The following is a 26,662-nucleotide window of genomic DNA, read 5'->3' on the forward strand; positions in this document are numbered from 1 at the left end:
CCAATCGCAGTGGTGCGTGACTCAGAATCTTATCCACTGATTGGTTCCGGTTGATACGGTTCGACGCAAGCCACGTTATCAACGGTCTGCTAAAACTCTCTATTCAGGAGCTACCCGATCGAAAAAATAGCGGACCATCATGCTTTACGCAGCCCGCAGAGCATAGCGCGCGACGAATTTTAAATGCCATAACATTTTTCGAATGCACTTGTGGGCCTCCGAAGTGTAGCGTCAGTGGAGAGGGGAACTACACTCTTGCGATGCGTTCCCCCCTTGTTTTTTTCGCTATTGGGCGCCTCAGCTGATAAGAAACGTCTCGGCGAGCAGAGATTTAGCAGATTGGAAGATCTTCATGATAGCGGTTCCTCAAACACGATAAGCCCGTATTTCTTTGAAGTGGCTGGCATCATGTTATGGATCTTTTGTTTTGCCAGCTTCCTTTATTGTATCGTTTTCGTAGAGCGCTGGCGACGTGCTGAAACTCTCTAGTGACTGCACAGTGCGTTTCGTTATGTCGTCAATGTCGTCCGACACCAAGGAGTTACAGTGTGAACGACGTGATCACGACAAATGTCGATGCGCACGACGGCATCGTTAACGGTTCGATCGGGACTCTCAAATTCATCGAGAACGATGGAGTACGTCGCATCGTCCGTTTATAGCTCCGGTTCGTTGGTGGAGTAACGGGTTGCACCGCTAAAATCAAGGCCGCCTCACCACGTACCATCAACCCTTGTCTCAATCCGGACAGGGCTCCCATCAGCCTGAGAACGGTCACCACCACGATGTTCCAAAAACGGGTGTTGCCTGTAAACGCGTTCACTTCCCTCTCCTCTCGGCCAACGCCATGACCATTCATAAATTGCAAGGTGCGACCTACAGCGAGGAGGTGTACTCCTATGGCTAGTCAGAACCGCAACTCCTCGTCTATGTTGCCATGTCGTGAGTGACTAGCCTTGAGGGCCTGTACATCACTAATGTCGACGGAGACTTGGCGTTCTATCACACCAAGCGCAACGCACGCAAACGAGGAGTTTACAAGACTCGCGCGTCAGAGGCTCGATACCGTTACGCGAAGCGCAGAGAAGTTTATCGGGTTGGCCGCAGATGACGAAGACAAGCGATCCTGGCATCATGTTTTGGCGCATACCAAGCATGTGCTCCTCGACTGCCATCTTTACACCTCCCAAAGAGCATCTTTGCAGTGTCGCCTGCAATCGATCGCGGCCGCACTATTCACATTGGCGGCCATCCTCGACCCTTAGTCTAACCAGATCGACGACCACCAAGCTCATGAGAGCTCTCAAGCTCCTTTAAGATTTTTCTCCGTGACACCGGTCTCCTCTCTACCCTATGATGTGCCTGCGTACCTATGTGCTGTGTGTGTTTTTGTGTGTTGTCTTTTTGCCTGTCATTCTGTTGATGTCTGACTGACTCCACTGACTATCGACCCCTATTTAGCATTGTTCATCACCCCATCATCATGACACATCTCATCCTGTCCATTGTTCCTTGGTGTAGTGGGCCGTACCTCATGTGGCGAATTTCCCCGTCCGTTATCATTAATTTATCTGTTGTTGTTGTTGTAACTCTGACCATGGTCCTAGCGAACGTTCAGATTTTGCGGACACGCAGAATGGAAGTTCAGAGTGATGTAATTCTTTCGGAGGCGCACGTGGTCGGGTTGACAGAAACGTGAACTGATGATCCGTGTGAGATAGGCGGTTGCATGTCGTTCCGCATGCGGGAAGACAGCAGAGCGGCTGGTGTCGCACTTTACGCCGAGCAAGGGAAAAGTGCGGTACCTCCATGGAATCTGCCATCAAAACGAAGCGAGAAGCAGGAGACATGTGTGCGTAATTGAGAGCACTATCAATGGTCGGAGAACCATCAGTGTCACTGTCTACCTCTCGCCAAACATTTCACGAAACGACATCAAACTCTTACTCACTTGGAATCTCCTGCCATGAACTACTAAAACGCAACTAAAGTTTCCCGAGACAAAAACGGCGCACTGTACCGAGGTACTTTAAAAGCGACAAAAAATCCCGTGCCGAGAAACAAACAAAAATACGACACAGCACACAGCACAGACTGATGAACACGGTTCTCTTTTAAAGTATGAAATACGGAACAGCCCAATTTTTAACCATTTTCGACGTACCGACGTGCCGTTCATTGTATGTGGAGAATTTAACATTAACGTCAGGGACGGCAACAATGGGTGTTTTATCGACTATATGAAGGAGACGTTCAATTGGACATCGTGTGTGATGCGAATGTACCGGCCACACGCAACAACGACAGACTGTGTTCGCGAGAAGTGCATGTTAGTGTGTGCTGCATGGACTACATATCCTACTATACAGTACCCACAAACCCATTATCTGCATCGCTAGAATTGAAGATCACCCAGACAAAGAGGCGCAACTACCGCCCAACTTAGCGCAACTACCAAAGCCCACAGATGTTCACTCACTGTGCCTGTTTCTGGGACTGGCTAGACATTTTCGCGCCTTCATCAAATAATAATAATTGGGTGTTTACGTCGCGAGACAACTGAGACCAGCCATCATCAAAGACTTTGCCAAAAGGGCAAAGTGTCTCACAACGCTAGCTCAAAAAGATGTCCCTTTTCTATGAACTAAAGAGTGTGACTATGCGTATATGTGTCTCAAACAGGTCCTTCCTTCAGGTCCCGTTCTCACTCTTCCGGGCTTTACCTTGCCTTTCGAACTAAACACCAATGCTTCGCATTTTGGAACAGGAGCAGTTCTATACCACAGGCACGACTCAGAGGCAAAGTTGAACGGACAGTTGAACGTAATAGGATATCTACTTTTAAAAAGAGCGACGTAAACTACTCCACGACGGAGAAGGAAGCACTGGCTGTCTTGATGGCTCTCAGGCACTTCGGGAGTTACCTTGAGGCGAGGCCGTTCAAACTTTTCAATGGCCACCAGGCCAGGACCTCAGCTATTCTGAGCCAAAGGGGAGGATTGCTCGATGGATTGCCCAGTTACAACAATTTCAGTTTGACGTCACACACAGGCCAGGCCCTCACGATGCCGATGCACTTCCGCGCCTGCCGAATGTGTGTTCACCAGAAATTGTGCATTCCAATTACGTTAAGTTATGCGAAGGGACTGAGAAGCTTCAGCAAGTTGACGATAGGTTACTGGTTCCAGACACCTTGACGCAAAATGTACTGCATCTGTACCATGACAGCCCGGAGTCTGGGGGCCACGACGGTTTCTGGAAGACTTATCAGGAAGTACGGCAGAGGTTCTGCTGTAATAACATGAAAATGACCACTGGAGAGCACATGAAGTCGTGCCTCAAATGCCAAATGCACAAAGCCAAATTTAGACCTACAACTGACCGCATGATAATAACCCATTATTCAGCGAGTTCTTTTGAAACTGTACATTTAGCCTTCGCGGAGCTGATAAAAAGGTCTGAAGGCATAGCAAAAACGCAATCGTTCTTGATTGCTATTGACGAGTGTACCAGGAGGGTCGCAGCAAAACTGGTAAAGGAAGATACCAACAGCGTCATAGGTTTGCTGGAACGAGACATGAGACATGGTGTCAGATAACGGGGCAGCGTTAATTGAAACTTGCACTAACTACTGACAGAATATAACCTTTAAGTAGACCATTTCGGGAATAAGTATATGCAGCAACCGTTTCGAGGGAAAATGATCCACGAATATTTTGGTCACTTTCTCGTCCTCTTTGAGCTGTGTTTCGCAATCCATCATTATTTTATGTAGATAGATTCTGTCCATTTGATACTATTATGTGTTGTGAAATGTTGTCATGTACATTGTTCCTCCTTCCTATGCGTCCTTCAAAACCGATGTAACCAAGTGTGTGTCGTACCATCAAATATTTTTTGTTTTTTGGTCTCTTGTTTATTTCTGTTTTTATATTTGAACATGGTTTGTGTCGTGTGGTTCTTGTAGTGTAATGTATTGTACTGTATTGAGTAACAATGACTTATGTCGGGTGCGCCAATAGTATAGCCCCTGTGGCCGTTCTTGGGGATCAATAATACGTTTTATTATGATGATTATTACTTTATTACACTCCACAAGCTAGGATGCATTTTAATTGTTGCGATATGCGGCACATGCTTTATGACATGTTAATTGGACATTAACCTTTCCTTGAGCCTGCCGGTGTCCGTGCCAAATGATCATTTTCTGGTGACTCTAGCACCTGAAGCTCCCAGTCATAAATATTGATACTTTGAGTCTTTCAAATGGCCCTAGCCTTTAATCCTCGAAGTAAAGTTTTATATCTTTATGTTTTAGCCTTATGTTCGTTGGTTTGTAGCCAACGTTGAGCCAAACTTTGGATCCCGGCGTGACACCACCCCTTGGGTTTAGCGGCGAAGATCTCCACCTTCCACCTTAGCTTGGCTACGGAACCGCCTGCCGTGAGGGCAGTGAACCATGGACCGAAAAGGGTAGTTATGACAACGCGCGAGGTCTGGGCTATATGCTGACTGAGGCATTTCTTCCAGCTCCAGCTCTCCGGCATACGCCTATTACACATCTGAGGGAAACCCAGGAAAAACCCCAGACGGCACAGCCGGCCCGCGGATTCGAACCGCGGACCTCCCAGTCTCCAAGCGCACGCGTTACCGCTGAGCCACCGGAGCTGGTGAGAGTTCCCGCGATGGGCGAAATTAAAGCATTCCATGGCAGAGGCGAGGGAGAGAAAAAAAATGTGGGCGTGCTGATACGTCACGCTTCGCAGATATGATTACAACAGACGGACACGTTCGCGTTTTGGAATGTTGTGGTAAAGGCAGCGTCTCAATGCGTTCCAAGGAAAGACATTCGGCTTATGTTCCGTTTTGGGACATTGTGGGAGGTTCCTAAAATTTTGGTGCAGGATTTTTTTACACCCCATTGTTGTACAGCCCAACATAATTGCGCCTGACGCATGGTGCAGTGATACACTGGTGCACTATGTATAAAGTTTTGGGCGCGAAAGACTGATCATCGTGACACACGCTCTGAAAGTCACACAAATCCTTGGCATACTCATGCTGAAAATTCGTTTTAGCCGCCATTTCCGAAAACAGTGACATGTACTAATACATGCAGAGTATTTGGAAAATGAATCAGATACCTGAGCCAATTCTTGATATCAAATTATGCAAGCTGAAGAACATCTCCTGATTTACTTCGCATGACCAGAATTCAGGGACACCTCCTGTGATGCAGGTTCTGCCTGATAGCAGAACATGTAAGAAAGCCAACTTGGAAGAAAAGTATGAGGTCAGGAGGAAGGAAGATGGAAAGAGGCGTGGGCAGACGAGAAAGGGACGGAGCCCGGCTATCAGCAGCACTTGCCCAATGCAGAAGGAAAACGTGATGAGTCAGCTCTGATAACTTTTGCCAAGCTTTTCTTTGCTGTACTGCTGCTCAGAATTCTGGGCTGCTACTGGTAGCGTGTGGAACGGGGTGATTGGCACTCGTAAGGCTGGTCCTGATCCTTTTTTTTTTCTCTCTGTGGCGAATGGGGATGCCGTCGACGATGAGAATTGTGTGTTCTGGGGCGACTTCTGAGGGTACTGTGCCGGCATATGTGTGACAGCGTCTGAGGAAACCCCCAGAAATTACCCTACATTATGATGAAAAGAAATTATACTCTATAAGCTACGAAAACAAATTCAGTAACTGCACTTCAATTTGTTACTTGCACCTTGTCACTCCGTTATCACCGTATCATACACTTCAGTTTGTTCTTGGCCTTACCATGAGGACATTTCAATTCTTAATTTCAAATGTTGCGTGCTACAGTCTCTTCCCGCCACCATCAAGAAGGGTTGTCCGTTACCAACACCCTCCCCTAAGAAAATTAAAATAAATAAGCAAACAAGCGGAAGAGTGCTTCTTTTCAGAACATCTAGTGGTGGCAGCAGAGTCACGTTCGACACAAAAAGTGATTGGTCAACCAACACCTCCTAGATAGCGTCGGGCCTGCGCGCTTACGTCACCTATGGAGGCCTGTCCTGCTTTGCGATCTGCTTCGAGCTTTCTTCTCGTTCGCTCTTTCATTTATTTCACAGCAGCATCCACAACAGTAACAGCAGGCCTAATTCCTGTGTGACGCAGCTCGCAGGCCTTCTCCTTATCTTGCAGGTGTTGGGTAAACTCTGCTCAAATAAGTCCGAGAAACTGAGAAAACAGAACAACGGTGCAATCGCAAACGGTGGTGGTAAAATGGTAGGGACCAACGGTTAGGCCCCATATCCTCCAAATGCCCAGTATCAGTGGATAATATTCTGAGTCTTACATAACTGCTTTTATGCGCTTGCTATTGATAACCTGAAATAAGAGACTTCAACTAGCCAGCAACGACGGTCCTCACAGTCCCATATGAAGACACTTGTAATATGCGAGAAACGGTGAAGAAAAACATGGGGGGGGGGATGCAAGTACAAGTTTTCTCACTCGTCGGAAGCACTGTAATGCTTAATCCTCCGTCTCCGTGGGACGTGCATGACTTGATATGATAGTTTGATTAAAATGCATGGGAAGCCTTGTGAGTGCCAACAAGAGTACATTGTTAAGGATGAACAAAGAAAATGTAAAAGAAGAAACAAGAATTTAGGCCCCATGCGCCTTGCTGTTGTAAAGATAGCAGTTGGTGTTCTGCAATGTTAACACCTTGGCATTCTGCAAAGCGGGGACTTCCTATAACGATGTAGTAGGTTCGGATGCAATGAAAAGTGGTCTACCTTTCACATACTAGTCATGTTATGTCATAGTGTCTAATAATAGGCCATCCAGGAGGAAAATTGTGACGCTCTTGCCTTTCCGTAATCTCAAAACTCTCTTCATAAAAAAGAAGAAAGGCATAACCATCAGATCGAACCAGGGAACATGAAAGCTAGAATCGTCATCTGCACCACTGAACCACCAGCCCAGAATGTTGTCATCGTGAGGCACCAAGACGCAACAGGTTTGGAAGGCACACTCAGCAACTGTTACTTCGTTCCTCGTGTAAAAAAAAAAGAAGAAAAACAAATAACAAAAAATCTGGGGCATACTACAGTTCCACGAAACGAACCGCAGAAGACAGTTTCGCCTTTCATTCCTGACATGAACACTTTCGAAGAGGACGACACTTTCTGGGGAACAAATTTCCCGAAATACAAGCACAAAGACACGCCAGTGCATTTGAAACGGCGAAAATTAGTACCACAGGAAAAAAAAAAAAAAGAAACGATGCTGACGCACATGCGCTTCCATTCCAGTTGAACACCATCGTGGTACCTGTCATAGAAGTACAGGTTGTGACAAAAGTTTACGGAACACGCGAGCGGCGTACTTTTTCTTCGGTGCGACACCCTAACGGCTGCAGGAAGCGGGTGAGTTCACTGTTTCGGAGGCGTGGAAGGGTACGCTGTTAGCGACACACAGCGGTAGCTTCCACTTCCCAAACACAACCAGGCGATACCGGAACTACCGTGGTGTCTCTGGCATCGCACGCTTGCACCCCTCCGAAGCAGTGAACTCATCCGCTTCCGCCAGCCGCTAGGGTGTCGTACCGACGAAAAAATACGCCGCTCGCGTGTTCCGTAAACTTTTGTCCCAACCTGTACCTAAGTGTTGACACATCTTTCTAAAGCTCAGGGCCAACTTATATTCCAGGTGAAATGCATAGCTTCAAAGAAGGGCAGCGTGTACGCCGGTCAAGTCAACTTGAGGAGGGTGTGTCGTGCAATTCTGGAAATGACTGAAATATCAGAATCACGTAAAAAATCTGTTCATATGGCGAGTGTAATCCGCAGCGCTTCCAATTGAAAATGACGACCTGTATTGCGATGTCTGAAACTCGAGTGAGTGATATACTAGTGTACTGGGGGCGTCACTTGAGACTGACCAGAATTTTATTAAATTCGCGGTTTGTTTTTCTTTGCAAAAAGTCGTTGAATATATCTATTCCAGACGGGGCCTACTCAATGGTGGTGGTGTATCACTAATTAGTGCAACCGTTGATTACTTTTATAATGAATATTCACAATTCCTGAAAACAAGTTGAACGCGCAATTCCAGATTTGTAGAGCACAAACCTAAGAAGTCTAGTCAGCAAGAATCGAAACAGTAGCACGTGCCCTTAAAAAATATGCGAAAATGCATTATCGTCGAGCGTTGCGCGAGTTCGGCGGCCGCTTTTTCCTGTCGCGGAACGAAGGACGTTTAATCCACAAGTTCGAAATTCATGTTAAAGGATTGAAAATCATCTACATTACAACAAACACGTGTGGCACTTTGTGCATCTTATTTAGTTTCACCATTTGAGCGCGTCCAAGTTGCCTCGCGCGACGACTCCGTCGCCACATCGATCTCGATGAATGAAAACTTGATGAATTTCGCCTTGACAGGGAACAAAGGACGTTTAAGCCACAGGTCCGAAATTTATGGCAAATTATTGACAAGCATCTACACTACAAGAAACACGATTGATAATCCGTTCATCTTAAATACCCTTACCATTAGAGCGCGTCAATTTGTCCCGCATAATTGGTTCCGTCGTCATATCGACCTTGACTTCACAGGCATCAAAGGACGTTTAAGCCACAAGTCCGAAATTTATGTTGAATGATTGACAATCATCTACATTACAGCAAACACGCGCGGCACTGTGCAAAACGGGGATCCCTGTAACGGTGAAGTAAGTCGGAGTGCAATGGAAAGTCATCTATTCACATATTAAGTACACAGGCGATCGCAGAGCATTACCCGAACTAAATCCAACCGAACAGCATGCAATATGACATAGAGCCAGTACGGCATTATTAAGTCAAAACTCTGACGCTCTCGCCCTGCCGTTACTCTCATAACTCCCTCTACAAAACAATTAAAAAGAAAAAATAAATAAGTAAATAAGTAAAATAATAATAAAAACTACGCAGGCCGAGGATCGAACCACGGCCCTTGAAAGCTATACCCAACGTCGCCACCAGTGGGCCAACACCGCCCGTTGCTATTAAGGAATGAAGATACAGACGCTTCGCACTGCCTCAGGGGGGTGGACGACTGCGCTCTTAGCGACACACAGCGGTAGTTTCGGTATGATTACTGTTGTATGTGCCCGCAAAGTGAGTTGGATTTTACTGTTGTGCTCGCCAGGAACACGTGGTTGAACGATTGTTGAGACAGAGAGCTCGCCGCTATCATCGTGATAACAAGGATGAATCATAGTGGCAACACTTTACAGTGTATTGCTTTTATTGGAAAGCCATGATATGTAGACAAGAGAAAGAAAGGTATCTGGTAAACAGTTGCTTTATTATGGACGACGCGTGACGTGCTCATAAACAATTGGCGCTGACATTGATAATTGATTGATTGATAAACAACTGACGTGAGTCACGAGTTGTTGACGAGCACAACAGTTTAATCCAACTCACTTTGCGGGCATATACAACAGTAATCATACCGAAACTCACGCTGTGTGTCGCTAAGAGCGCAGTCGTCCACCCCTCTGAGGCAGTGAACTGGCCTGATTTCGCCAGCTTCCGCTTGCCGCTAGGGTGTCGTACCGAGGAGAAAATACACCGCTCGCGTGTTCCGTAAACTTTTGTCGGGACCTGTACGACAAAAATAGCACACCAATGCATTCTGCCCCGAAGTCAACACGCCGAAAATAAGTCCTCCAGGAACAAAACTGTGACGTTCTTGCCCTTCCATTCCACTTGTACGCCATCGAAGGGCCTCTCACAGCAACACCCATGTGTGGGCATTTCTTTCTAAAGCTCAGGGTCCATAGATATTCTAACAAAACCAGATGGATTGCATTGCTCCAATGGAGGGCGGCGAGTACGCCGGTCAAGCCAACTTTAAGAAGCTGTGTCGCGCATTTCTGGGAATGTAACACGTAATCGCGTCGTTTGACAAGCAAAAGTCGCGGTGTACTATGTATGTGTCACGAACATCTTACAAGAGGTTGTGGAAGGTGACATCCTGTTTCGACAGAAAGTCCCATCCGGTAGGAGCGCTCTGCCTCTTTTATAAGTTCATCGTACAAGCAAACGCTTTCGCTTACGATTTCAGAACAGGGTTTATACACTATGTGACTTCTCTGCTCCCTTTCCCGGCTTTTCGCGATGCCACAAGCTTTCTATTGAAGCGTATGAACACCAATACACAAAACTGACGCCGAAATTTTATTTGACAGGTAATATGTAAACAGAACGAATCAGCTGGGCTAGAAAGCGTCGTACCAAAGGGGAAAAATAAAAACAGTGCCAGCACAAGCGACTCTTCCAACTGGCTGAAGTGAGCGTTTCTCAAAACGAGGGCGCACTCTCAACGCAGCAGCTCTTAGTGTTCGCTCCATGCTGAGCAGTGACCTGTACTTTGCTTTTATCGACGCCACCACAGAGAAGCCAAGTTCGCAAAGTACATCATGACAAAGAAAAAAAAACGAGAGAGAGAGAGAGAGAGAGAGAGAGAGGGAACTTTCATGACTTTAGTGCTCAGGAGCAGGTACACTCCTAACAAAGCCGTCCAAATTTTGGAAGATGGCTTCAGCAGAACCAGCAGCCCCAAAACGAGCCACTTCGCGAACACTGCTGAACCTGCGGTGACCCTCCTGCGGCTAGGGTTCATTATGTGTTAGAATGTGATGTGCCGTTTTATGCTGGCATACCATGCCGAGACTGGGAGGTGACACGGGTTCGAATCCGGGCGCAGGCTGTGCCGTCTGAGGCTGGGCTTTCCTCAAACACTTGAAGACAAATGTCAGCACAGTTCCCTGTGAAGTCGGTTCAGGACGCTCACCCCCCCCCCCCCCCACTCTCTGCCCGAGCAACATGAGCCGTCAGCAGGCAGATAGCTCGGTATACAGACAGTGTATACCGTCCTCTTTTGATAGAGCATCCAGGGTTACCCCCGTAATCTCAGGAACACTTATCTTTATCACTTCCAGAAAGACATCGTCTCTCGCTGTTATCAGGTATCATCATACCGTTTCTTAGCCGGCGCGGTACGAACCTCTGAATTTCACGGGAAGGGCATGTGACTCAAAACAGAAGAGTACATCAGATCCGCACAAAAATCCTTCCGCAAGGCGCGCAGCGAGCGTCAGCGCAACAATGTAAACAATCGCACGTGGCCGGGTGCTCGACCAGGCGCTCCCATGCATTGGGTAGGCCGGTAATCACACCAGTCATTCTCGCTCACCATAATGAGTGGTTGCGGCAACAAATTCGCTACGCGTCAGAAACGGCAACTACATGGAACGTCGTTTTTTTTTCCCTTCAAAACGCAAGGGAGAATACAGGTTAGTAAGCAGACCACTCCACCTTCCCGTAGCTGTGGGAATGCCGATACATTTGCTCATACAGAAACAGCTGTAATGGCATTATCCCTAAACTCCGCGATCGATCCTTGGAAGTCTCTCCCGCACACACACACACACACACACACACACACACACACAAATAGAGATACGATAATGAGATGGGGCTGATGCCGGCCAGCAGGCTGGGCGCTGCCCCAGTGCCACTTGTACGTGATGAGAGATGATGATGGATATGATAAGGGGTACGGTAATCAAAGCAGGGTGGAGAGGCCTGTTGATGACAAGAAGTCCCAAAGGTGACGCAGACCTTGGCGTGTATGAGCTGGACTGGACCATCGGCCCAGCACCTTGCCTATGGTAAATGGGCGATGATCGATCGCATGCAGTTCGTGCTGCAAGATCGCACGCTCCCGCTGGTAGTACGGGCAGTCCATAAGTAGGTAGTGCAGGTCTGCACGCACACTGCATGCTGCGCAAAGGTGCGAGGGCGCGCGGCCAAGACGCTGCCTCATAACTGGTGTAAATGCAACATTCAGCCGCATGCGGTGAAGCAGGGATGCGTAGTGTCGCGGAAGGCGATGAGGAAGCGACAGTGAAAGAGAAGGATCCACTGTGTGGAGCAGAGAGTAGGGTGTAATGTCATGCAGCCACTGTGATATTGTCCTGTCTGCAGAGAGAGCACGGACGAGGGCCTGACGATCACCTTTGGGCAAGATGATAGAGTGGGCTGAAGCTATATGATGACCCCGCAGGGCCGCCCGGTCGGCCTCTTCATTGCCGGGTACGCCGACATGACCAGGTACCCACTGTAATACTATGCAGTCGCCCAGGTCCAGCAGCTCCTTGTAAGTTTCAAGCACGTCAGCAACAATGGACATGAGAGGACCTCGAATGCCCATTGTTGCGAGGCATTGGATAGCAGCTTTCGAGTCTGTGTAGAAGACCCATGGCCGAGCTGAACACTGCAGGATCTTGCGCATGGCAAAGAGCAAAGCATGTAGCTCAGCACATGTTGACGACGTCAGATGCGAGAGACGGAAGATACCAGTTATGTCTTCGGACGGAATAATATAGGCGCATGCAGAGCTGGATGTTGTGGACGAGCCATCCGTAAAAACTCAAGTAAAGCCTGCATACAGCTCGCTCATCATATCCAGTTTGAGCGCCTTGGACACACCTGCAGCGACATCATCCTTTCTCTGCAGCCCGGGAACGGATAGTGAAGCAGATGGCAGAGGGAGGGTCCAAGGTGGAGTTGAACGCGCCTGGGGTTCAACTTGAAAACGTGGCAGGTGAGACTTTAGCTGTTGAATGCAGGACCTGAACTTGTGATTCCTGCGACTGGAAAGCTTCAGCAGTAAAGGGTGCTACCGGTGATGAGCCAACAAACGGAGATAGTGACGGCTCGTCTCATTAAAGCGCTGGATAGCAAGCGGAGTCTCTCTCGCTTCTGCCATGACTAAACAAGTATCCGTTGTTCTTGGCACACCCAGGCACACACGAAGGCTACGTGCCAAAAGACACTGAAGCTTGGACTCGGAGGATGGCGAAATCCCGTGTAATACTGGAAGGCTGTATAGGAGCGGACCACGCACCAAGGCTCGATGAATGGCCAAAAGAGATCGCGCATCGCAGCCCCACCTAAGGCCAGCAATGTGTCGCATTAGGGCGATCCCTTTGGAGAGTTTCGCCTCTAGGCCCACTACATGTCTTCTCCACGAGTGTCGGGAGTCCAGCGTTACACCCAAGAACTTACATGAGGTGGAGTACTGGAGCTGCTGTCCAGCCACAGAAAGACGATATGGAAGCATGTTCCTTCGCGTGAAGGCGATGACGTCTGTCTTCTCCCACGAGATATCTAAGCCTGCCGTCAACAGGTATTGGTGTATGGAGTTAAGGGTTGACTGCAGTCGCCGCTGAATGGCGGGGCGAGATTTTCCGGTAGTCCAGATGCAGATGTCGTCAGCATAAAGAGAGAAATATACTTTCCTCCCTATGCAGTCCTTAAGACCGGCCATAACTACGTTGAAAAGAAGCGGGCTAAGCACACTTCCCTGTGGCACCCCGTAGTCTGATGGAACAGGCGCAGTATCTCCCTTAGCTGTGCGGATAAACAGGGACCTACCGCGAAGGAAATCCGTGATCCAACGCATGGCCCTTAATGGCAAAGAAGCACAAATAAGCCTGTATAGGATGAAAATGCGACTGACGGTATCATACGCCCGTTTCACATCGAGGAATACAGCCACCATTATCCTTTTGCGGACCATTGCTTCCTGTGCTGCGGACACTAAGTCCATGATGGAATCCAGCGCTGAGCGGTACTGACGGAAACCCGACATTTCTTTGGGAAAAAAGGATCTCTTTTCGAGCCACCATTCAAGTCTGTGAAGTATCATGCGCTCCAACAGCTTCCCGACACAACTGGTTAGGCTTACCGGCCTAAATGAGGACAATTGTGAAGGGATCTTGCCTGGTTTCAGCAAGGGAACGACGCATGCGCGTTTCCAGGCTTCGGGAAATCTACCTTCTCTCCAGGATGCATTCAAAGCTGACAGAAGACACCCCCGTGACTGCTCATCCAAGTTACGGAGCGCCAGATATGATATGTCGTCCGGACCAGGAGAAGACCGGGCTCGAGAGAGATGAAGGGCGTTCATAAGTTCAGCCAGCGAGAAGTCCATATCCATGGCGGGATCACTGACTGGAGCGGCATCTGCAACTTGCGCAGTTATAGATAGTGATGGGAAATTCGGTTCTTTTTAGTGAACCGGTTCGTCCGAATCAGTTAACATTAGTGATTCGTTCGAAAGATTCGTTCGTGAATCAGTGTCGTCACTGGATCATGTGGCCCTGTGATGGAGCCCCCACCATTGCCAGTCACGATAGTGGTGGCGCCAAATTCGAAGTCGGCAGGAACCCGAGTTCGGTCTAAAGATTTTCTCAGCTGTGATCAAAGCACTGTCAAATACTGGTTTGCATCCTTCTGTGGTTTATCTCGGAGCCTTAAATTTTATAAGCGGAAACCGAGAGGAAGGTAAAATGTAACGTCATAAGAAAAATGGAGCATGTTCTGTTTTTAACTTAGGATTTTTGAACCAACGTTAGAGATTCGAAAACCAACTTCCTTAAACTGCAGGCTGCGGAAATATTATCACGAAATACCTGGGAAGCACGTCCGCCAGCCCACGTTATAAGTCAAAAGGGATTTGTCCAGTGCACCTCACAAGCAACTTGTAATTATCCAGTGAGCATAGCCAGCGATGCGGAGAGCGAGCACACTTCTGATTCCGAAGGCTTCCACCCATACAACGACCGCCATAAAGCTCGACGTCGACGCGCCGAATGAACCAACGGTAAAATCCCAAACGCGGAGAGCGAGAACAACGCGGTTCTACGCAGAGTAGCTGAGAACCGAATACCCCATGAACCAGTGAACCGTTTGCTCCCAAACGGTTCTGCTGCTCCTCGATTCATCCCGCGAGTCAGCGGCTCTCCGTCTTATCCGATTCAGCGATACGGTTTAGTTGTTTGGTTCTCTGTGGTTCTGCGATCACTTCGACTCTCCGATTCATCCCGAATGGTGAGGTTCGACGGCTCGACCAATCACGATCCCGTCAGCCCTCCGTGTTGCGAACAGTCGAGCCCGTCGAGAGAGGGTCTATGTTACATTTAAGCCTGGGAAGATTGCAGACAGATGGCGTCCGCACCCGAATAGCTTTCAGCCGCGGGGCCCGAGGGAAGGTCGGTCTCGCTCCCATCCTTCCATCCGCATTCGTATCGGAAGAGAAGGAGCAACATGTGATTGCAAATTTGTCTAGCGGCGTACGGTTCATCTGTGCTCCACCCGTAGATACCCGTGAGATATTGACTCATGAAAAGTGTGCGAGCTCAAAGAGGGGTTACGTGATGAGTGAACATTCCATATCTAAAATAATTAAAATTCGAGCTTTGAGAACACATTTTCTGAAGCGTCATGACTTGCGTCGTACCTCGTGGGTCCTACAGGATGGCTGTGCTTCCTTCTTAATGCGTCTGTGGCCGATATTGGAGTACACCTGAGTCAGCAATTAAACAGTTATGTATCACAATACTTGTGCGTGTATTAATTAGGACAGTCCAGTGGTGCGCATTCAATCTTGGTAAGAAGCATAACGGCGGATATGTTACCCCTTACCTCAATGCGTTATTGGTCATGTTATGGACGATGCAAGCAATTAAAGGGACGGTCTCTCGTACAGCCGGGGCGATTCCGAAACTTTGCCACAACTATCTTCACGAGTACTGTACACATACAACCGTCAAAGTTTCATTCGGAATAGCCAAGTCGTTTTTGAGGAATTTGTCGAAACGTGCCGTAATAGCAGACGACAGAACATGCGCTTCTTTCTCATGCAACGTCACGCATGACGTCGACCTGCGGGTACGTCGCCGTTGCCATGGCAATCGAAACCTGGAGAAGGATCTTGGGTTGAATCATCACCTTGCTCTCGAAATGGGGACACTCAGACATATACCTCCACGAGCGGAGAATGTAGCCCGTTCATTGACTGTGGGGTTCTTTCCCCGAGTATTTAATTCGTTTTTTAAATAAACATGCACTCACTCTCCATGTACGTCGTCAGCGACACTTCATTTCGAAATATGATCAGTGAGCAACGGGGAGTGTAATGGAAGCGCGCGTAATATATTTTTGGTCGGAGCTGTAATGCGACCGCGCGCGCCGATGGCCGGCGACTTCAGGTATGTGACTGTGAGTGGGGTGGTTTTGGTTCTGCAATTTTTAACTTGTCTATCAAAGTTAACATAGTTGATCTAAACCACCATGTAGGCCATTTCTTAGAATGTGCATTTTTCGCCTGAGAACTGAAAGAAAATGTACGAGAGTTGCCGCGGTCCCCAGTCACTTCTGAAAGTCGTCTCCTCACGTAGGTGCACTGCTCGCGCAAAAGCAGACGACTTCTGTATCCTATCACGGACTTCCCGCAGGGCGACGTAGCCGTTCGGGTTGTTGCCAACACAGACCGCGGCATGCTCTGCAATCTTCATCAATTTAACCCGGTCATTTAATAACCGTGACGTGCTTTGTCGGGTAAGTTTGGGATATTCCATTTTGAACAAAGGGTAATCGAATGATACACTTTATGAAACGCTCGTTCAATGTACAATTCGCGCAATATGCTCTTGCCATATTCGGTGGTCATTGATCTACAAGGAATGAAATGACACCACAGTTTCGAAATTTCTCCCTCTCTATTGCCTTTCTCGGCACTGGGACCTCACACTCATTTCCTGTTATACCTTGTTCGTGGCTGCCACTGCTCTGTCTCCTCTATCCACATCTCGATGACATGGCGCAGCAGGAACGAAGTTTGTCGCGAAAGCGAAGTGCAATCTGGACATTGTTTACGCCCGCTGGAGACCATGTTGCAAGATGCAATTTTTGTGGCGCTCTTACGTCCTACAAGGGGGGAGCAACGGCAAATCTCTGGCGTCACGCGCGTACCAAGCACCCTACGTTAACCGTTTCAAGAGCATCCGTCCGAGGCCCACAGCAACAGTTAGTTGTCGAAAATGTGGACGATCCTGGGTTGCTGGACCCCCTGCCCTCCGCGGCTGCGTCAAGCTCGGAAGTAGCCTCGGCAAGTTCGTGCACAGTGACAACTGTCTGTGCACCATCAACTTCATCTCAGCCAGTGGCGTCCGAGGGACGACGAAGGGAAATTCAAAGTACAATTTCACAGTTCGTGTCACGATCACTGCCTCACAGCAAGACAGCCAAGCTTGATGAGGAACTTGTCAAATTAATAGTAAAGGAGTATCACCCGTTCTCTCTTGTCGAAGGTGAGCGGTTTCGTAGTTTCGTGCGCGCTCTCAACCCGGGATATGTCCTTCCAACGAGAAAGACACTGTGCTCTACACTTCTTTCGTACACAAAAATCTCGGAAGACGTAAGAAGGCAGCTGCGATGTGCTACGCATGTTTGCTTGACAACGGATGGATGGACTTCACTGACAAACGAGAGCTACATCGCTTTAACAGCGCACTTCTTTGATGAAAACTGTGATCTGAGATCGTGCCTCATTGAATGCTTTGCATATAGTGCAAGGCATACTGCAGAGAACCTCGCAATAGAACTGCAACGAGTGGCAAGAGAGTGGCATGTGGAAGAAAAAGTGTCAGCTGTGGTAAGTGACAACGCAGCGAATATTACTGCCGCCGTACGCATATGTGGTTGGCCCCACCATCCCTGTTTTGCGCATACACTGAACTTAGTTGTTCAAACAGGTGTACGCGAAATTATCACCGTTCAAGCTAAGGTTAAAGCCATTGTTCGTTTTTTCAAGCAGAGTGCTCACGGACTGGCGAAGCTCCAATCGATGCAGCAACAAATGGGTGCACCGATGTTAAAATTGAAACAAGACGTTCCAACAAGATGGAATTCCACATATGAAATGTTTTCAAGGTTGATAACTTTGAAGGAGGCTATACAGTCGACACTGGCCATCCTCGACTCCGGGGTGGAGTCACTCTCCCAGAGTGAATGGCATATTGTGGAAAAATCCTGTGACATACTGAAGCCGTTATTGGAAGTAACCACTGAAATGAGTAGCGAGAAGGCAGTGACAGCATCAAAAGTAATTTTGCTGAGCAATGCTCTTATGGCCCACGTGGGAAACGCCGCAAAAGATGAAAGCCTCCCTGAAACCTGCGCAAAAATGGTTCAGGTTCTTGACGAGCAAATGAAAAAGCGATTTTCCGATGTGGAAGCCGTGAAAATACTAGCTGAAGCAACGTTTTTGGACCCTCGTTTCAAGAGACACGGGTTTCGTAAGGAGGTCACATTCAGAAATGCCTACCGTTGGCTCACACAACAAGCAAACTCCGTTGAAGTTGCAGAGTGCAACCAATCAAGATTCCAGCTTTCTGCACAGGAGGCAAACCAGGACTCTCCGTCCATTTGACAGACTTTCGACACAACCGTGTCGAGCCTCGTCAATCCCGCAAATCCAACTGCGGCTGGGATACGCGAACTAGACAAATACTTGCAGGAGCCCATGATTCTGAGGAAAACAGATCCAATTCTCTGGTGGAAAGAAAGGAGACACGTCTATCCGCGTCTTTTTGAAATAATGAAGAGTAGGCTGTGTGTCGTCGCAACGTCAGTCCCATGTGAAAGAATCTTCTCCAAAGCTGGAGAAATTGTGACGGAAAGAAGAAACCGCCTTGGGCACAACAAGGTTTCGAAAGTGCTATTTCTGAATGCAAACATGCAGTGATGTAAATATACCTGCACAGAAAGCACTTTTTCCGCTATTATATTTTGCCTAACCATATCAACCTTTCACTTGTTTCCTCGGTTTGCTTTTATTAACCTCTTGAATACATTGATTTAGTTTGTTTTGTTTGTTACTTTTGCTTGCTATCAACTAGTGCACGAGTGTGTCACATATATTTTTTATTTACATATACTGAGTTTGTACATACATATACGTATCTTGAGTGTGTAACATTTATCTTTGAATAAAGAAAAAAATCAATGTATTTAAGTGTGTTCTTTTTACAGCCGCACCGTTATCCCGCTAAATGAAACAACAAGCTATCATTGTTTACCGTCATTCTAAGGAGCAGCGACCACAATGCCCGCTAGAACGTTAATCTTCAAAGTGCCGATGTCCGTTGCAAGCGACACGAGAAGAGCGCCACAACGAAGTGGTTCCTCGCATGTGCGAGCTGCGAGCCACATAACCAAGCCACCAAGCGTCCAGTGGTTGACTACGCGAACCACGCGAACGAACCACTCTCCGCACGAATCAGCCGAGAACGACCGCGCCAGTGAATCACTAAGTCGCGATCGTTTCCACTGGACTCCTTCGACTATCCGTCTCTTCCCAGTTTGCTTCGATTCGTTGAGTGCGGTTCATTTGGGTCAGTACGATGGTACGATTCAGTGGTTCTCCGATATCTCTCGGCCGTGCCGGACACAAGCAGAATGCACCAATCATGAACAGCTCTAGCTTCTCCCTTGCCTTAGCACCTCCCTCGGGCAACTCATGTTCAGGACTTCAACGTGTCGTCGAATCCCCTCTCATCCTCCCTCAGTGTGTTTGTTCCCCTCTGTCCTTCCACAGTTCCACAGCCACAGGCGATTGAATGCGTAGTTGGCGTGTTGGCGCCGTCTGCTGCCGGACGACGATTGGTTCAAGCTTCAGAGGAGAGTCGATAGATGGCGCGGTGTAACTACTGAATCTAGTGCTCTAACCTAACTGAACCACTTTGAACCACTGAACGAGGATTTGCGGGACGAGGAATCGGTTCTCGTGGTTCACTCTTATGATTCGTTCGCTGCGAACGAATCATTTGCGAACGACCCATCACTAGTTATCATAGGTGGGCATTTTCCTGCGGCCTCACTCATCCTCACCTCACGAAGCACGGACTTTATCAGCCTCACTCACCCTCACCAAATTTCCCTCACCAATAACTTAACCTCAGTCGCCCTCACCCTCACATTCCATTTCAAATTTTTCCCTCACGAACCTCACTTCAGGGCATCGGGATCCCGAAAGGCCTCACTATCCTCATCCTCACATGCCTTCCCCTCATGAGGGTCCTCATCCTCACTTGTCCTCACCTCATGAGGGCTTTCATGGCCTCAGCAGTCCTCATCCTCCCGTGCCCTCACCTCATGAGGGCCCTCATGTCCTCACGGCGCCTCACGTACTTTCGCGTAATGAGGACCCACATGGTCTCACGTGTCCTCATCCTCACGTGCCCTCACCTCATGAGGGCCCTCATGGCCTCACGTATCTTCACCTCATGAGGACCCACATGGCCTCATGTGTCTTCAAGTCACTAGGAGACACGTACGTGAGCCTCAAAAGAACTTTCCGTCATGTTCACATGAGACGTCGGCGTTTATCTACTGTGTCGGTAGTTGGTACTAATGATACTGCGCGGCATTAAACTGTTTACAGGGTTTCGTGCTGTGCTTGGATAAATGTGCTGACAGTTGTTACTGTCACAGTGAGGTTTAACAGTGTTTGGCACCAGTAAAGTGGAGCCCGAAATACTACAGTGCAGATGTACCGTTACGGAAATGATCGGGTGGTGGCGGGGAATAGTGCTTGAAGAGATCCTGTACTCGATTCTCAGAACCGTATGACGCTGCTGCCAGAATCGGAGGATACGCTCACAGCTGAAGTGTTTGGGCACAACGATGGTACTTAATCGCACCTGCAATCAGGTCGTGCCTTTTTGTTGTTGTTTTTTCTTCTCCTTCTTTTACATTTCAAAGGCGCGCTACAGTCACGGAGATTCCAGTTTTCCTGGCTTCGTTTTGAGGAGACAAAGAAAGATTTTGAAGATTCTTACAACTCCATGATGAAAAACCCGAGACTGGGGAAAAGATGAAAAACAGACGACGCACACACACTCTCAATTTCAACGTCTGTTTTTCGTCTCTTCCCCAGTCTCGGGTTTTTCATCATATATCTTTTTTATTGTTATTTGTTTGTTCTGCTTTGTTAGTTCCTTCCTTAATACTTCCTTCATTATTGCTGTCGCAGAGACTTTAGGGAGCCCGGTAAAGGCTGCTTTGTATTGAGCTTTATGCTGTTAAGAACAAGAGATGTCAAAATAAAAAGAAAGCCTCGTTACATTCCCAGCAGCGGTAACATTTGTTTAAAAAGAAAATACAAAAACACCGCACATGGCACCTTTGGCACGACACAGCACGCGCGTGTCCAGTTGCAATCATTGCATCATCGAAATTAGCGGGGGAAAGCAGCTGCACGCGCTTTCGAAAACGCGGTACAGGGCCTCTCCAAACGAGGCTGTTATTCCAGTAAACAGGCAGAAAAACGAATCCACAAGAGGTAGTGTGGCGCTCAAAACACGACTTCGAAATCGTGTTCCCTATTCTCGGGGTTTTATCTTATGCAACAACATAACGTGACCGCCTAAGAGAATCATGACTTATCTGTAAGGTCACTTATGAAAAAGTCGCATGCCCCTTTGAAGTGAGATTCTTCATGGTAGCCTTCATACAGGGTGGTCCACCAACCCTGATAGAAATTCATAGTAAAAAACGTAGGCCCTGGAGAGACATGCGGTGAAGGGATTTTTTTCTGCCAGCAACTTTTGTCACATACTTATAATATTTTTATTTCATTTCAATTGACGGAAAGTTAATTTCCTGAATTGAACTCCGAAATTTCCCAAGGCAATCTAACGTATTCTTTGCGGAAATGGATTCCCCGACGTCATTTTACTCAGTATAGCGCATAACCGCACTCGTAATGCAATGGCAATGGCCGAAATAAATTCGCCGAAAATCGTGGAAATGAGAGCCCTTGGCACCGCCTCTTTTTTGACGGCTCTAAGTTTGAGCGCAAAGCTGCGAAGAAAGGAGGTTACATTGACACGCCACACGAGGGGGAAAGGGTTACAAACCCAACCCACAGAAGAGTTCCGCTGCCAGGGATCAGCTTTGCCCACGTCAGTTTCAGGGTCGCGCTCTTTTTCCTTTATTCGTGTTTTGCTCAGTGTGTTTGTTTGCTTTTGGGTGCGTACGCGGCTGTTTTCACTATGACCGCTGATAGCGGTCTCGTAGTTTTTATGCACCACCTTATTGTCATGAACCTGTGTATGTGTGTGAGAGAGAGAGAGTTGTATGCGCCCGAACGCCTGTCAGCTCTCTTCTTTTTTCAATTCGTTTGTTTCAACATATGCTACGGATTTCTTTACATTCAACACACTTCCTGTGTACTTTGATTAGGTTATCATTAGCGTAAAAGCGTTCGAAGCGTTCTCCATCTGCTGCAACGCACAGGTGGACTCTCCGAATTGTATCTTCCATGGCCCTTTTTATTTCGGATCTGCAAAGCGACGAGCAGAAAGCAGTGATTTTCTTCTGCTGGTCAGCCTGCGATCGTGGTTCGCTTTTGTATACTTCTTTGACGCGACCCCAGAGGTAAAATCCTCGTTCTTTTTGTTTGTTTGTTTGTTATCATTAAACATATCTCCCCCCCCCCGAGGTAAAAGTCCATCGGCGTTAAGTCAGGAGACCTGGCGGGCCATGACACTGGACCAAATTGGCCAGCCCACTTCTCACGGAACATGTGACGGAGCAGCTGTGCTGCACGGCGCGCGCTGTGAGGTGGAGCCCCATCGTGCTGAAACCACACGCGGGTTTGTTCAGCAAGAGGCAGGTCATCAATAAAGCTGAACACGGCATCTAAAATTTCGCTACAGTAGCGGTTGGCATTTAGGGGTCCCGTGAAAAAGATTGGCCCAATAATGGCTCCGTTATAAATCCCGGCCCATACATTCAATCCCCACTCGTACTGATGCTTGCAGCTCTGATTAGCTCTGATTCGCGCATTCACCGCGGGTTCTTATTCCGTGGGTAAGGCTTGTAACCCTTTCCCCCCTCGTGTGGCGTGTCAGTGTAACCTCCTTTCTTCGCAGCTTTGCGCTCAAACTTAGAGCCGTCAAAAAAGAGGCGGAGCCAAGGGCTCATCTCCACGAATTTTCGACGAATTTATTTCGGCAATTGCCATTGCACTACGAGTGGGATTATGTGCTATACTGAGAAAAATGACCACGGGGAATCCATTACCGCAAAGAAAACGTCAGGTTGCCTTGGAAAATTTCGGAGTTCAATTCAAGAAATTAAATTTCCGTCAATTAAAATGAAATAGAAATGTTACCAATATATGGCAAAAGTTATTGGCAGAAAAAAAAAATCCTTTGACAGCATGTCTCTCCGCAGCCAACGTCTTTTACTATGAATTTCTATCATGGTTGGTGGGCTACCCTGTATATGGAGGAATGAAACCTAAGAACGGAACATGGCGATCCTCGAAGATCTTCGAATTTCCATTGGCCCTTCGCGCAGAGTGATGTCATCTGCCCCACACCTTCTCCAAGCGAGGGGATACAGTGGCTTCCCCTTCATCCGTGAGGCTCTTCACGAATGGACCCATGACCTCATCCGTGAGGTTCCTCACGAAAGGCCTCACGGCCTCATCCGTGAGGTTCCTCACAAAGGGCCTCAGGGCCTCATCGGTGAGGCTCCTCACAAAGGGCCTCACGGCCTCATCTGTGAGGCTCCTCACGGAATACGTTGTACCCTCACGTATTGATGGCCTCACGACGACTGGCCTCATGAGGGCCCTCACGGTGGGCCTCATGAGGGACAATGCCTCACGACTGTCCTCATGAGGAACTTTCAGCGTGGTCTGGCCTCACTCACCCTCACCTCATCGTCGTGAGGTGAGGGTGAGGCGTCCTCATGAGTGAGGCCGCCCAGCTATGCTAGTTATAGAAGATGCGTAGCACCGGAACGCCGTAGTCGACATTGCTTGTGACCCAGCTGTCTCTCCCGCACATGGCGGTGAAGCCCACCGATTTCAGCGCCTGCCTTGCCGAGAAACTCAGGTCTGTAATCCTTTAACGTGACCACTTCAAATGCAAAAGGAAAGGGCGGTTGAACCTAAATTTACAATGACAACTCTTTCGCTAAACCTGAGTGAAACCTTGGAGGACAAGGAACAAATACACACGGTCGGTTATGACGTGGGCTTGACCCCGCTTGCAAACAGCTCTTTTGCGTGTACGCCCGCTCATTGGCGGCCAAACACCAACGTGATGTTTTTCGTTATTTTGTGGAAGTCAAGTGATAGTGCTCTCAACGAGCGGCATCTGTTGTTACCGTATATTTCTGTAGTTTTAAGTACTTCGTTATTCTCAATGGCACCTTGACTGGTGTGTATCTGTATAGTTGTATATCTGTATGTCAGCAGATATTTGTACAAAATTTCGGCGAAATTATCAGCGAAATTTCGAAATTACCCCACGTGTGCGAGTCCGCCCCTTTAACAGCCCACTTTCATTCGGAAGGTTCCTATACGAAGGTGTGCTTTAGAGCCCTGCACTGACCGACTTTTCGGGGTCCCGGCCCGGCCCGGCCCGGCCCGGTTATTCAGCGAGTAGAGCCTGGCCTAGTATTTCCAGCCATGACTTACGCGTTTCTAGCGCTTATCTAACGCTTATAAGAAGATAAGACAAGGCCACAAACATACAAGAGCTGGCGGATTAACACCGCAACAGTACGGGCCCAAATGATATCGAGAACGGACGCGGCCAAGCGCGTCATCCTTACACTGCATAATGTAAAACCCTGAGACTAGGGAACACGAAGGGACAGTCACAGTCAGCTCACAGGTATCCTGTCAAATGCCGTAAAATAGTCTTGTTTTCACCATGTCCTTCCTTCTGCGGAGAGTCAGCTTCTCCGTTTGAATGACGCTGGTTATCCTCAACATATGTTACTTGGTGCTTTAAAGGAGCATTAAAGTGGTATCCAACATGGCCAAAAACTGCTGCCATCTTGTAAAGCAGTGTGTGAAAAGCATTCATATAAAACATTTCTGTCCAAAGTTGTTTCACCGCGGCGCAATTAATTTGCAAAATCGCTGCCGCGGTGACGGGTCGGAGCGCTCCAACAGCAGACCACACAGCTGCAGACCAAGGACAGTTTGGGGTTTTCGCGTGGTATTTTCTTAGCAATATCTTTTTCTCGTCTGTGACACCAGGGTGAGCACAGTCGTTGTCTGGGCTTTGAAGTAACGTGTTGACGTTCTGCACGCGGCTTTTTAGAAAGACGTGAGACGCTGTTTTGCAGATGTGGTCGAGGTAAGAAAGGCCCTTTTTTGTCCCATCTGTAACTTTCGCGAGCATTGTCTTCCAATTTGCTCATTTCTGCTCCTCGGCTAATAAAATGTGACATCACCGTTATGATTCTGTGTTATTGCCCTGTGTTTCCATGTGCAGTACTCGTGGCTGATCGTTTCGGCTGGCCGAAACAAAAGACAAAATTTAAACCCGGCAATAATTTTCTGATGCCCTCAACTTACCCATGGGGTGGGGTAAGTTGATGAAAATATGTAGCCTGTCATTTTTGGCTCCTAGGAAATAAACATCTGGTTTAGCACCACAGTAATTTGTGGATCATTTCTCAAAAGTTTGAGGATTCAGTTAACGAATTGTGGTACAATTTAGGCGATTATTCTGACTGCTATTAACAAAATAGTTCAACTGTCTTCAACAGAGACCAACTTACCCTATTGGAATGTCTGGTCTATCGAATGAGAGCATCACCACCAGCAATGGGGTAGAGTATCGCCTCTGGCGATGAAACTCCCCATTCATCATCTCACAATAAAGTTGTTGTTGTTGTTGTGGCACATATTTTTGTCAGAACCGCCACAACCCGAAAATTGGCGTTCACTGTTGTAAAACTTCATGTTATTAACGTTGCTAACGGTAAAAACACTGGCCTCAGGAGCCCTTTGCCACATACCACATTGTACTTACACAGAGCCATTTAAGATGTACGCTAGTTGAAACTTCACAGAGTTAGCCTTGATGCGGCAGATTTGTTTCACCCTGTAACAGTCCCCGAGGATGCCGTCGTAGGGGTAATTGCGGTAGACCATATAGTATGTCAGCACTGTTTCAAAACACTGCAAGGAAATACATGCGTTTTAGTCAGATATCACGGAAATATTTTGTGTATGAAATCGATTGTACTGTGAGTCGGCACAGTATTAAAAATCTCAAAGACCGTTTTCTGCGCTGGCCCATGTTGGACCGCAATCTCAAGAACATACAGGGTACTCCCGATCGAAAAATCCATCAGAGTCTAATTGAATGGCCTAATGGGCCTATAGTAATTTCGGACATTTCCAATAGGACTAACGGTTTAGCGGTCTGATGGGACTATTAGGACCTAAGGGTCTAATGACTTGACGGTAGCTCCACAATACGAAACGCGCACTTTTAGTAGAAAACAGCGTGTGTTTTTTCTGGTGTTTTGCCAACCTCTGTCACCACACATTTTGTTTCCGCCTGCTTCTGTTCTTTTTGTTTTTCTTTCCCGGACTTTTCATAATGGACAATGTGCGCGGCGTTTGAAAAAGCATACAGAGAAATATAATAACTTTCCAGGACCGAAGTCCAACAAGCTCGCTCAGAAAGGCAGTCCTAAGACAGATAGCACAGATTACTCGTCTGCTTCGTCGAGCTTCGCCGAATCCGAGAGTCCTGTTTGCTGCCCCGGTCAAAGAGAAGAGCGAGGTGTCTAAACTAATTTCATCTACTCACAGAATCAATATAGAATCAATATATTGAAGTGAGGAATTGCTTGGGATATTGACTCAAGACAAATCAAATCACATCAACTCAAGACCTGACCAACACATCGTCTGTGTTTCTTACTGCGTTTGGTATGAGACATTCTGTAGGCACATCGAAAATCGATC

At 47.7% G+C, this 26,662-nt stretch overlaps 1 protein-coding gene across 1 annotated transcript in view; it reads right to left on the reverse strand.

Annotated features, from left to right (window-relative positions):
• Positions 1–25,859, reverse strand: part of LOC135400571 (uncharacterized) — a 36,344-nt gene extending 10,485 nt beyond the window's left edge. The window contains exon 1 of the mRNA XM_064632409.1: positions 25,716–25,859. Within this exon, the coding sequence (XP_064488479.1) occupies positions 25,716–25,837 (122 nt within the window). The 5' untranslated portion in view covers positions 25,838–25,859. The remainder of the gene's footprint in view (positions 1–25,715) is intronic.
• Positions 25,860–26,662: the final 803 nt, after the last annotated feature.

The sequence above is a fragment of the Ornithodoros turicata genome, chromosome 1 (assembly GCF_037126465.1).
Source record: "Ornithodoros turicata isolate Travis chromosome 1, ASM3712646v1, whole genome shotgun sequence".
Classification (NCBI taxonomy): Eukaryota; Metazoa; Arthropoda; class Arachnida; order Ixodida; family Argasidae; genus Ornithodoros; species Ornithodoros turicata.